The following is a 13,395-nucleotide window of genomic DNA, read 5'->3' as shown; positions in this document are numbered from 1 at the left end:
AGGGGGATGCGAGTGACTGCTAAAGGGTGTGGAGTCTCTTTGTGAGGTGATGACGAAGTTCTGGAATTAGATAGTGGTGATGGTTGCGCAACTTTGCAAATGTACTAAAACCCTCTGCATTGTACACTTTAATTGTAAATCCATTTAAAAGAATGGATTTTATGGTACGTGAATTATCTCTCAATTTAAAAAGAAAGAAAGAAAACACCCTCAGAAAAGCACAAACTACACATGATGACGATCAGCAGCTCCTGGAAGGAAGGGCAAACGCATCTGGGATATGTGAGATCTGGTGGGTTTAAGAAGATGCACATATCATGTCTAATATAAGAAAAAAAATGCTCATTGTTTGGCTTCCCACTTGGTTGACCTAAAAACTAAGTGTTTCACTCATTAAACAAATATATATTTGACATAATTAGTCTTTCTTGTGGGTTTTCTTGATTATTCTTTTGGTCTGATAATGTTCCTAATGAAGACTGACAGTCCTTATATATTCTATTTTATTTCTTTATAAATAAAAGTTTACTTTGGAAGGTAGATATCATAATTCATCCAGAATCTACTGATGCACTGCTTGGTGACGTTTAACCAGAAGGCACACGTCATTGCCATACAATTTTTGCCTGGCTACCCACAGAGTGCCCAAGTTTTTGCTCTTACTAAGTAAAATATGCAGGCTGACTTTAGAGCAGGTCATACTAAATGATGAATCAATGACTTGTGGAACTAGAGGAAAATTCTTGCCCAAAAGCTGACTTGCGTCTACCATGGTCCAAAGTTTTGTACCCAAATCTAGACCTAAAATAGTTTTTACTTCTTTCTTTATTCCATAAAGGGCTTAAAGCTAGTTTTTTTTAAAACTTGGCTAGTTTTGCTTGTGAAATAGCCCTAAAAGGGAAGGGGAGTTTTATTTCCCTAAAATCTCCTATCCTTCTCAGACAGCAGGCAGTCTTAGGGAGATTAATTTTTTTTTTTTTTTTTTAATCTGGATGAGGTCAAGTGTGAAGCAATACTTGGGTTACTATGACCTCTGCCTTCCTGTCCCTTCTCTGTCCTCCAAAGTTTTTTAGGATCATTCCTCAAGGGTTTGCAAGTTCTAAAGGCAGATTCAGCACCAGTGAAGAGTTCGCAGTGGAGCTAGGTACCTCCCTGGGGCCTCTTCCTTATATCAGCTGCTCCAGGACAAGGCCAGCCATCTGCCTCATATGCTCAAAAAGACTGTAGCAAATTCCTGCACCTGGCTGCATCTTCTCTCCACTTTTAGCCTTGAATGCTCTTCTTCCTTTGCTGAGCTTCTCTCAAACATAACAGAAAGATCAGGGCTGTTTCTGCTCCATGCCAGAGAGATCTGTTGAAATAGCCAGTCTTTGGACTTTGATTTGGGGTCTAAATATTTCGCTTGGAGAGATAGGCTTTGTCTTAGAGTTTAGTTCACCTTCTGCCCTCGCTATGCCGGATCCCACTTTAGACCTTGGCCCTTCACTCACTGGGTCTCTGTGTGTTTTTGTTCCAGTGCCTGGACTTATTTTTAACTCCTCGAGGGACCACTGCCAAGGCCTCTGGCTCAGCGCTGCTGACAGCCTGGTCAGTGGAGGAGCCCAAGGCGGCCAGTGGGAAGGCACACGAAGAATCCACGCGCTGCAAATGAGCCCTCGGATAATTTTCTTGCTTAATGCTGGTCTACAAATTAATTATGCATTTACTCTGATTTCAAATGTACCGGAGAAGCTTATCATTTAAAGATGTTCGTTGAGGAATCCTTTGTAAAGTAATGAGGTTTGCAAATAGGTTTTGTTTTGCAGAAGCAAAATCCAGCACCATCATTTAACTTTTTGACCTATTGGGGTTTGTATTGGCACCCACTGGGTTTTCTTAAAGAAAGGCTCACCTTTATTTAGAAAGAATAGAACTTTCAGCACAAGGACTTAAAGTCTTGAATTTGTATGCTTTAATTTGCCTTCAGATCAGAATTATATCTGTATTTGCTCAACTGCATAAGCGATCTTGCCTCTTTGGTTTTGAAAATGATGGTTGTATACTCTTAGGATGTGATAAGATTTAGGGCACATTCCTCCAAGGTAACTGTACAGACCCTCGAGTCAGGCCGCCTGGGTTCCAGGTCTGGCTGACTGGAGCAGGCTGCAGAGTCCCCCCGTCAGGACAACGCAGCTGCTCACCTGGGCAGGAACACGTCCATCCTGGCTCTCTTCAGGCTGGAGGTCCAGATGTGGAGAATGCTGGCTGTGAGGTGAGGCTCAATGTGGCTCAGTGGGGTGTCTCTGTCTCTCGGCAGCACCAGGAGGAGACTGGCCGCACTTCCCAGGTACGGCAGCTCGAGCACCCCTACCTGATGGCCCGCGGGGTCCTGGAACTGGCCTGGGGATTCAGCGGATGGGGGGTTAGTTCTGTCCCAGGAGCCCAGGGAACCAAACAGTGCCAGACCCTGGGAAGGGCCAGCTCACAGAACTGCAAACAATGCATTTTATTAACAAACACGGTGTCCACCTCCTCCTCAGGCAGCAGTTTGAGGCCAAAGACTGTGGGGAGCTGTGGCCATCTTTTCTACTCCTAAGACCTAGAACATCTCTAAGATATTCTCATGGGGCTGGAGTCCCAGGGCCGGCAGCGGCTGGGCAGGGTGGGGACAATGGCACACGGGAGAGCCTGTCTTAAAGGGGCAGCCAGTCCAATCCTGGCTTGTTGTGGCCAGGTCAGGACCCAGGCTCTTTGTGCCACATTTTCCTATCTTTCGACAAAAGCTCTAAACCCAGATGTCACGGGAAATGTCTCAATTTCGAAAGCACTGCACAGGCCTAACGAAACAGGAGTCCGGGCTGGATTTGACCTGCTGTAATTTGTACCCTGTAGGTCTCAGGATGGACAGCTGGGAGCTTGTGGGCAATGGCAATGGCTGGCTGAGGACAAGTCCAGGCCATTGGGCAGAGCCTGGTTTCAGAAGCGTGTGATGGGACGGTGGCAGGTGGCAGCAGACCCAGATGGCCAGAGATCAGAAGACCCGGCGAGGGTTGCTGGTGAATGCAGAGGCAGTGGCCAGACTCAGTGACAGGGCAAGATGGGCAAGTAACATGCAGCATCCAGCTGGGCTGGGGAGACCTGGCGGTCTGTGGCAGCCCCGGTCTTGGGTGGAGCTCCAGGCCTGATCCCTTCCCTGGGAGGACCGGGAGGCCTGGGCCTTAGTGTCGAGGGACAGCTGAGTTGGTGGGTCACTAAGGCAAAATCTTAGGATCAGTGGGGAAAGACAGGGGCGTGGTTCATACTCCTTATTGTATCTGTTCAATAAATATTTGCTCAGCCTCCATTACGTGCCAGCCACCGTGCACTGTAAGCTGGGGAGAGCGAGAGCCTCTCAGAGCCTGCCTGCCAGCCAACGCCCGGCGGACAGATCAAGCAGCCTGGGTCACAGCAGCGACGGGAAAGTGTTAGGAGCAAGAACTACAATCCGCTGTAAAGGTATATTTTACTTATTCAATAGACGTTCTTTCATTCCCATCTTACTTGACCTCAATTAATAAGTATTGGTTGAATAAACTAATGAATAAATTCCCTGAGAACTCACAAGGGTCCTGTATGGAATCAAACCAGGATGATAGCAAGTTTTCTAAACACCAAAGTTCCTAAAACACTGATTCAAGTCTCGCTGGCTTAATTAGTGAATAACAACATAATTAGTCCCACAAGCCGGAGGGAGCTGAGCCTGCAAACCAGGGTTTGGCGGGGTGCCGGGAGAGGAGGTGTGGAGGGGGCAGGGCAGCGGGGGATGGGCAGCGGGGTCCCTCCCCCCCTGGCCTCGTTGGGGCCCCACCGGAGCATCCACAGCACACACCAGTCTGCTGGTTTGGGGGGCAGCCTGGCGTACCTCCACCGCGAGGGGGCTGAGTGACAGTGGGCAGGGTGGGCAGGCAGAGAACCCTGGTATTTCAGGCCAGTGGCACTTTCGGGTGGACATGCTCTCGAGAACCTTCTAGACTGGACTCTCAACCTACCATCCTTTCTCAGCACCGAACGCTGAGGCCGGTGTTCATTTTACGGGAGTGCCTGCCAGGGGAAGGGATTTGCCCAAACATTCTTGGTTTCACACTAACTCCCCCCTTCACTCAGCGCAGAAGGCCAGGCATGAAATCTGGTGTCTCTTCCTCGTCTGCTCCCTCACTATCCTGAGAGTCTCCGGCTCCCTGGTCTGTCCTTCCTCCGTGGGCCTCGCACAGCCGAGGCTATCGCAGGGATGCTCAGCCCCATCCTTTCAGAGCGAAGCCCTGGCCTCCCCTCCTGCCCTCACAGCTCCCTCCCGGGCTCTCGCGGCTCACCGTAGTTGACCTCGGCCGTTTGGTACATCATGGGGACCTGGAGGACGACGTCCCGCGCACAGGTGAAAGGCAGGAGCTGAGTGTCGGAGAAGGAGAATCGGTGCCGCCAGGCGCTCTGGAAGGACACGGTGCTCACCAGCACCAGCTGTGCGGAGCCCACGCCGCCGCCGCCGCCACCGCCTTGCTCCCACGTGGAGCCCGCGGCGCGCTCGCCTGCGAGCAGAGAGCGGAGCGCCGCAGTGACGCCGACGCCTGCGTGCACAGCCTCCCGGGTGCCGAGGCATCCCCGAAACTGGGTTTGTAGCTTGCTTGTTGGTACTTAGTTGTGGAACTGTAGTGTTTGCAACGAGCTGTGGTTGGAGACCATGTTTTAATTTTTTTCCGAACAGCTTGGGATGCTCTAGCTTGTACCGGCTGGGACCGGTTCCCAGGAAGCAGGAGGCCTGCGCAGCTCAGACCCCTGGGAGGGACTGGGCGCTGTGATGGGAGACGCTGCACGGTGTCGCCTCTACCCCCCACCCCCGTGGCCTCAAATGCTGCTGGGCCTCATGCCTGGCAGAGCCTGTGTTTACACAGCAACGTCCAGGGCACGGACTTGAAATTCCGCGCGTTACCTGAGAGAGGAGCGGGCTGGAGCCCCCGCCTCCCCCAAGGCGCCATGTTGCTCCAGCTCGTTATTCATTTACTAAACACACACTTTGTGCTAGGCTCTGTCTTCAATGCTGTAGCAAACCCTCCCCAACTCCTCCTGCCAGTTCTATTGTTATTCCCAGCTTTAAAGATGGGGCACCACGACTCAGACAGGCTGTCCAAGGTCACATACTTGTGAGCTACAAAGTCACCATCCGCCCAGTTACCCAAGACAGAGACCTTGGATTTGAACCCAAGCAGCCTGGCCCCGGTCTCGGGGCACCAACTACCCCTGTTTCTTGGAGGACCATCTATTCCCCGGCGCCGCGCCGACCCCTACCCGCGGGGTTGATAGCAGCAAAGCGTGGCCTTGCGTGTCCCCGCAGCACAACAGCTGCAACGGGGAGTTAAACGTTTTTAAGTAAATTGAAAGACATTGTGAAACGTTGGAGAAAACTGAAAGAGAGGAAACCTCCTCATCAATAAAGATCTTAACGTCGGCATTCTCACTCTGCTCTCCTGCCGGCGTCCATATTGTTCTCAATTCGTAACGTACGTCGTATTCCTTGTTCTGTCTTTTAAACACTGGGTCTTCAACGTTCTCCCTATTTCTGTGTAACCATCAAGGATGCTGGAGCCAGACTGCCTGGGTTAGAATTCTGGCTCTGCGGGTGCAGGGCAGGAGGCACAATTCTCTGTGCCTCAGTTTCTCCATTTGTAAAATGGGGACAATAATAGCACTTAGCTCTTAGGATTACTGTGAGGGGAAACTGAGCTAATAGGCACGGAGCACTTAGAAGGTGCTAGATAAATAAACTGAGCACTCAGTAGATGTTAATGATGTTCGTCATCTCTGATGGTAATTACAGCTGCATGATATGTAGGTGCTATAATTCATTGAATCATCCCTAATTGCTGGACAGGTAGGTTGTCAGTCTTCTTTGATAATACTGGGCTAAACATCTTATTACACACAAGTATTTCCTTAAGCTAAATTAATTCCCAAGATACCACTTTTGGGGCTCCTACTGCATCTTGCTATGAAGGGAGTTAGCTGTCGATGAGAACAGAGCTCAGTGGGAACACATCTGGGGGGCATTGCACGGAACAAAGCCTGCAGGGCTCGGCTGGGGGTGGGAGGCTCTGAAGAGCGCCCGTCTGGGTGTGCCGCGTGCCTGCGTTTGTGCCTGTGTCTCTGGGGGTGGGGGAGGGGCAGAATGGGACCAAAAGTGAGCCTTGCTTCACTCAAGGGTAGGGTCTTCCAATAGGACAAGCTTCTGCTGCAATTGAGGGCGGCCTGAGTACCCGTCGCCTGGCTTCTGATGAGTAACGGGGGGGGGAACCTGTCTCTTCAGCCCTCCGCCATTAGCCTCATCAAGGTGGACGGTTTTCCTTTACCTGTGGTCTGCCTGGGGGCCCATCCGTTGGCCAGGATGGTGGTGCCATTGGGCTCCCTGAGGTTGGCTGCCTCCAGGCTGCTGTTGGCCCACCGGGAGACCTGCTCCATGAAGCAGGGGGCGAGTGGCATCCCCGTTTGCACGTAGAGGGTGCAGGTCAGCTCCAGCTTGGAGCCGGGGCTGGCACTGGGTAGCGCGGCATAAACAGCTCGAAGCCACTCTCTTACCCTTGGGTCTGCAAAAAAAGATGTTGGGATCAATCAAAATGGTGAGTGTAAGAGAGGAGTTAGCCCCAGCTCTGCTTGCACGTTGCATGGGAATGGGACCCCAGAGGCTCCACTCTTATTTCCCGTGGTTCATCCACCATAGACAGTCAAATTGGTAAAGTCATAGCTAAGTTGCTCAGGAATTAGCCTGGATCCACAGATTAAAAGTTGAGGGGGAAGAAACCATGCTAGATTTGAAAGAAATCAGGCTGGGATTAAGTCAAATAGAAAAACACTACCAACCTCCCAGAGACTATGCTTCCCAAACATCTTGAGTCAGAAATGTAGCCCAGTGCTACATTCCCTCATCCCCCTGAGCCCCAGCAGACAGCCCGTTATTCATGTCAGCGAGAACCTGCAAGAATGTTGAGGAAATAATAGGCATTTGAGAGAGTCGATGGTTTCCACCTTCCTGATGGCAGCTGGACTTCTGGTTATTCACTACTTACACAGGAGATTGCTTCCTTCTCTCCATAATCAATAGTGGATTTCTTTTTCATGCTATTGTTCACAACTGCGGGTCTCTTTCCCCCAGCCCTGGGCATCTGGAACTGGAGCTAGGCCTCTCGCCTGCTGCTGAGTCATGACACACTTGAGTATCCTCCTGACACGTGCAGGCTGGGCTTTTCCAGCAGTCAGGACCTCTTCCCAGGCAGCCTGCCTCTGGAACACGGCCCTTCCCTTGTCCTCCTGGCCTCCCCTTTGTCTTAGGCATGGCCCAGTGGCTGCCCAGAAATCTCCCCCGTGACACCCAGGCTTTGTGCCCTATTCCTGCCCCCCCCCCGCCCCTACTGGCTCTCCCCGGGCGCCAGGTAGAGTGACTCTCTGTCTTGGCTTGGGAGTCCGTCCACACCATGTCCCATCCTTCATGTCACAGAGGCCAGGCCAAGAGGCAGCAGCAGACCCCCTACCCCTGACGTGCCGGCCAGAGTCCTTCTGGGGACACAGGCACCCAGAATACACGCCGGCCAGGGTCCCCAGCCACCAGGCTGCAGAACGGGGTTGTGGGCAGATTCTACTCCGCAGAACTTTCGCTACCAAAGCTGCTTCTTAGACTCTACAACTGTGCTGCTACTCGAGTGCTTGCTTTTTATTTTAATGAGAAAAACCATGAATGAAAAAAAATACCCATCAGATGTTCCTCTACTGAGGAAGGTCATAAGTACTTATGGAATCATGTCCCTGTAGAATGTAGACTGTCTGCAGGGGAGAACAGAGACATTTCTGTGGTCCTCGGTGTCACGTGGCCTTAGGGGATGGTCACAGAGCTCTCTGTCCTCTCACCCTCTCTGGCCCAGAGGACCAACTGTCCTTCTAGCCAGGCACGTCCAATTAGCAGAGTCAAGAGGCTTGAGAAATCTTGTCTCCACCTGAGCCTGCTTTGTCCCTACCATTATCACATTGGAAGTGCTTTTCTAGATGCTGCCGGAATGAACAGACATCATCAGAATAAAAGATACTGAAGGTTGACGGTGTTCACACTCTGTTAAACGCTCTACATGCATGATCACGGTTAACCCTTTCTACAACCCTGTGAATTAAGTGCAATTATGATCTCGTGTATAGATGAGGGAGCCGGGGCTCAGGCAAATTAATAAACTTGCTCAGTGTTACCCGGCGTCACACCCCCCCATTCCCACCCTCTGGTGAAGGGCAGGTGGGCTGGGAACAGTCTGCGCCTCTGCTCGGGAGAGCCTCACGAAGCCTCCTGTTTTGCTGCGTTTCCTAGGTCTTGTCTGTAATGGGGCAAAAGGGACGGACGTGAGTGGTGACGAACGGCTCCCCCCTCCGCCCCAGCCCTTGAAACTGCTGCCTCAATTCCTCTCTCCTCCTCCTCCCCTCCTACAAAGCTGTCCTTCCTGCTGGAGGGGCTGGGTGGCTCTAACAGAATGGTGAGTGAGAAGGAGGGAAACCAGGGCGCTGCAGTAGATCAGGAATGTAGTGGGAGAGGTGTGGAGGGTCTGAAGGGAGGGTCCCTGGGATGGCGCAGAGCGGCAGGAAAGTGCTAGAAGAAATGGTATTTTCCTGAGTCCCGCTGCAGACCAGCCTTTTAACTCATTTGAGAGACCAGCTTGGAAAGAGCCTTCCTTCTCAATACATTAGCTGAACTGAACGTCTTGAATGTGACGCTGAATCCGGGGCGGGGGGAGGGGTTCTGGATTGTAAGATTAATGTATATAAAATTCTCAGTTGGCAATTTGTGATGCTGATTAAGGAGGGTTAAGTCTCGGGTGATGTGCAAAGGGTTTGGTTGAGCTGAGAGAGTGATGAGGATGAGTCTGGTGAAAAATCAAGAAGGTAAGGTGCTTAGATATGTTTCTGCAACTGCTCAGTGGTTGACAGTGGGGCTAAAGCATTGAGGAAAGAACATAGGACTGGAGTCAGAAAATCTGGAACTGGAATCCACTTGCCTGTTGGGTGAGCTGAGTCTTACCAAATCATTAACCTCTTGTCTCATTTGTAAAATGGGGACTTTAGGAGGCCTAGCGATTGCATATGGTTTCTATAAGGACCAAATGACATAATGACTGTAAAAGTGAGTCCATATGCGTCATCAAACAAGATTCTTTCCCAGAGGCCAGGCTACCTCCCTCTCTGAGGCTTCTGTTCCCAGCATCATTCTTGTGATGAATAGAAAGCTGTAAAGCGTTCTTTATTAATTTACCTGGAAAAGCAATGGAAATTCCTCGAACTTGGACCATTGGGAAATCGTGTGTTTCATGCGGCGAAAACAAAGGTATTTTGGGGGGATATCACTGGTGCCTGTTCTGAAACTCATGCTGTGCTTTAGCACCAGCAGGTGGGTATCCTGGCAGAGCTGCTGGTGGTCACCTATTGGCTGGATGTCAGTGAGAAGACAGGGCCCATGGGTCCCACTGTGAACTTGGCTGGATCTCTGTTGATCAGACGGGAACTATGCCCCAAGCCCCTGGACCGTGGGTTCATGTTCCTGGTCTGCACCCACTTGTAAAAGAAAGGCTGGGCCAGGGCAGGGGTGGTGGGCAGTGGCAGGTTGTTTTTCAATCAGCACGCACGTGATTCTCTGAGCAATTTTGTGGCAAACAAAAATCCAGGGGTATTCTATAAACTAGAACTCTGTAAGCAGCACATTCTTGTTTGTAATGATTAACCATGGCTCCATAAGATAATGAAGCCATTTATGAGTAAGGAAAAAAAAGGTGGGATTATGTTCCACAGAGTCTGACCATTAAGCAATTCTGGAAATTTGGTAATTCTTGAATGGGCTCTATGGAAACCCTGTTAATCGTCATATTTGGTTAACCAGGTACCATGATTGTCCCTGTAAACAAAGAATTGACTGTCATCAGTTCTCTTTCTCTGCAGGGTAACTGCGCTCGCATTTCTCACTTTCCCCCTAACCCTGACTTCTGTGAGAATCTGTTTCAAGGCTGAAATACCTGCCCCTCTTTCATATTCCTATTTATTCTTCATAACCTAGCTCAGGTGTCATGTTTTCTGGGGAGCCTTCCTGATCTGCCAGTGGAATAAATCATTCCCTCCCCTGTACTAACATTTCAAATAAGAACACTCACTGCCTTGTGTTAGAATGTGTTTCTATGCACATCGTTCCTATGAGACCGAGCTTTTGTGTTCAGCGGTTTCCTTCCATACCTGGCTGCTAAATTCCTGGCGTAATACCAGCCCACGCGGCAGGAGCTCAAAAGTACTTGATGGATTGCGTAGCACTGACTCTAATGTGGCTATCCAAGAGTGACTCCATGGATACGTGCCTTTCCGTGATATACTTGCTGAGGAAAATTCAGCTTGATAACTTATGCTTGTCTTCACTTATCCGCAGAGAGAAAACACATTTGTCTGTTGGCCAGCAGGCCCACAAGAGTTGTTTTGGCAAAGGACAGGGTATGGATGGAGGCGGGACAGGACCCACAGCTGGTGCCCTGTGGCCTGATGTTTGCACTGCTCACCTTTACTTGCCAACTCAAGACTCCAACTCACAGGAAGCTCCTGCCATGACTGTCTTGGTATTAGTTCCTGCGCTTTCTAAATATTAATTTAGACAATTGTAGCTCCCATCCTTTTTTTACTGGCATCTTATTCTAAGAGAAGAAAAAGCTGTGTGCACGAGTGTCTGTGTTTGTACGGAGTTGGGAGGTTGGGACCAAGGCCGGGCTTTGCCAGGCCCTGAGTTTGGGCCGGGCGTGGCTGACCTGGCATTCATGAGACTCTTGCTGCCACTGACAGAGCTGTTCTGAAGCCCATAATCATAGAATTATGTTGGTAGGTATGGCCCTGCCTTGAAGTCACAGATTTATGAAAACAGGTTGGTGAAGAGCGTGAGCTCTGGAGCCAGACAGCCTGGGCTTGAGTCCCAACTCTGCTGCTTCCTAGCTGTGTGACCTTGGGCAAGTTGCTTGTACTCTCTGTGCCTAACTAGGCTCATCTCTAAAATAGGTTTGATGAGATAATTACCTACCTCAATAGGGTTGTTGGGACAATGAATTAAATTATATTTGTAAAGTGCTTCAAGCACATCCTGACACCTAGTAAGCACTATGAAAGGGCTTGTGAAATGCAACTGAGAAATTGCCACCAAACCTAGGGTAGAGGGAACCTTAAAAATCATCTGGAGTAACGATGCAGAGTTTGAATGCCTTCTGCTATGCACTTGCCCCCCGGGGGCAGCCTGAGCGGGAGGAGGGTGCGTGTGAGCAGGGCAGTGGGCGTGAACAGCAGGGTAGGGGGAGCAGCGGCCCGCTTACCGTGGACGGTGTACCCCAGGGCCTGGACCAGCTGCCTCCGGGTGTTCCCCTGGGCTCCGAACTGCAGGAGCTCCAGAGGGATGAACGCGCCGGCGGGGGAGAGGACCAGGTTGCTCCGGTTGCCGTCCGTGGCCACTATCCGGTAGAGGCGAAGCGCGAGCTCCGTCCTCAGCAACGTCAGGTCCTCAGGGAGGTCGCTGGCTCCGCCAGGGGGGCCGGCATGAAGGAGGAAGAGAACGAGCAGGAGAGACCTCATGGTTCCTGCCGTGGAGGGAAGAGGTGCCAGTGAGGCAGGAGCCGGTCCATCCTGCAGAGAAGCAGGCATCGGGCGCGGGGACAGGCTGAGGGTGACGGTCACTTAGCTGGCTTGTTACCCGCCCCTGGCCACCCGCACCGGATGCTTCACTGTATCCTGTTGTGTCTGCATTAGAAATACTGAGAAACCAAACTGTGCGTTGGAAGGCCTGGATTTTAGGCCTGCTCTGTCACTTACTACATGTGTGACCTTGGGGAAAGCTCTGGTCAGACCAGAAGCAAACCATTATGTTGGAAAATAAATGTAAGAAGTACATCCTACTCATTTTTCTTGGTACTTAGCTAGCTTATAGCTGGGCCGTGTCTATCATTAATAATAATAGTAACAACAAAGAATATACTATGTGAAAAAGGACTTTATATTTTCTCAGTTAATCATTACAACAATCTTACAAGGTAGCTGTTATTATACTGTAAATATAGAGATAATGAGGTTTAGAGAGCTCAGTGGCTCGTTTCAGAAAACAAGAGGATAGAAAGAGGCCCGTGACTCCAGTCCTGGTCTCCTGTGGGTGGTACATGAAATACTGGGAATATAAATGCACATTAAAATATCGAGCCATGAGCTAATTGTATCTAGGATATCAGAATTCTTGTGATGTGAATTATTCTCATAAAAAAAGAACACTTTCACAGAGAGTAGAATGATACAAATATAACTCCTACTATAGAAATGTACCCCTTCGAGGAAGAGAGTGCATTAGTTGGAAATTAATGCAAAGAAAAGAAGGTAAAGCAAAAAGTGTTTTCAGTGACTATGCTACACAGACAGCCTGCAGCAATTTCTGCTACGTTGTCTGACTCTGGCGTCAGACAGGACTGGTGTGAGAGAGGCCCAGTCCAAAGTCATGTGAGGATGAGAAGTTTGCATGTAGAGCCACTGGACTCAAAGGTGTTTATTTCAGATAAAGGCCCCACGTAGAAGAGCATCCCCTTTTTCTCAGCTCTTCCATCCTGTAGCCAAGCACAAAGGCAGCGCCTGGATGACTTGGCATCTCAGGGGGAGGGATGTGCGTGGACGTGGGGGTCCTTCTGTGCGTGTGTTTGGAGGTGGAGGGTCCCAGCCCAGGGTCATTGTGAAATGACCAGTTCCCCGTGCTCTTGAAGCTCCTATCACCTCCCGCAGGGACAGAGCAACCAGACCTTCATGCCCCTGGGCTCCCCGTGACCGCATCCCAGCCGTGGTTCACCGCAGATGAGCTGTTTACTCACGGACTCTTGTATGGGACTGTCAGAGTTTCCTCGCTTGTTTCTGTTCTTGTGGGTCTCCAGCGCTAACGTGCTCCCCTTTTAAAAAAGTGGAGCAGAATCTGCTTTGAATCACAAGACAGCATAGGGAGGAAGCTGGCAATTGCCGTCTCTGTCGGCGATGTCTCTACCACTCGGTCCAAATTCCTGGAGCCTGAGGTCCCGCAGAGAGCCAGGGGAAGGAGCACAGCCCGGCCAGCCAAGCCCAGATCGGAAACAGAGCGGGCCCTGGGGAGGGAGCCAGCCATACCCGTCAAGCCTTCTTAGGCTTGTGACCTGGTTGTACCAGCAAGGGACCCCTCATCTAGCCCTTTGTCACTTTGAGGAATTTCACTGATAACTCTGCCACTAGGGCTTTTGCTGGGTACCAGGTACCTAATGCTTCTCCCCTCCTCCTGTGAAGAAAACAATAAATCAGTCATTGGGCATGACTTGAAACGTTTAGCAAATGGCATTCTGCAAAAAAGAA

General features: G+C 50.5%; 2 protein-coding genes across 5 annotated transcripts in view; one reads left to right on the top strand and one right to left on the bottom strand.

The window, feature by feature from the left end:
* INTS6 (integrator complex subunit 6) overlaps window positions 1-1,927 on the top strand; it is a 109,312-nt gene extending 107,385 nt beyond the window's left edge. For all 4 annotated transcript variants that reach the window (XR_014255897.1, XR_014255898.1, XR_014255899.1 and 1 more), the window contains one exon: window positions 1,517-1,927. The gene's annotated coding sequence lies outside the window, so the exon portion shown is untranslated. The remainder of the gene's footprint in view (window positions 1-1,516) is intronic.
* Window positions 1-12,031, bottom strand: part of SERPINE3 (serpin family E member 3) — a 30,606-nt gene extending 18,575 nt beyond the window's left edge. The window contains exons 1-4 of the mRNA XM_082434483.1: window positions 11,364-12,031; window positions 6,357-6,590; window positions 4,329-4,541; window positions 2,181-2,379 (exon numbers count right to left, since the gene is read on the bottom strand). Of these exons, the coding sequence (XP_082290609.1) occupies window positions 2,181-2,379; window positions 4,329-4,541; window positions 6,357-6,590; window positions 11,364-11,688 (971 nt within the window). The 5' untranslated portion in view covers window positions 11,689-12,031. The remainder of the gene's footprint in view (window positions 1-2,180; window positions 2,380-4,328; window positions 4,542-6,356; window positions 6,591-11,363) is intronic.
* Window positions 12,032-13,395: the final 1,364 nt, after the last annotated feature.

The sequence above is a fragment of the Balaenoptera physalus genome, assembly GCF_965194825.1.
Source record: "Balaenoptera physalus genome assembly, chromosome: 18".
Classification (NCBI taxonomy): domain Eukaryota; kingdom Metazoa; phylum Chordata; class Mammalia; order Artiodactyla; family Balaenopteridae; genus Balaenoptera; species Balaenoptera physalus.
Note: the sequence above shows the minus strand (reverse complement) of the source record. Positions and strands in the feature narration are given on the sequence as shown.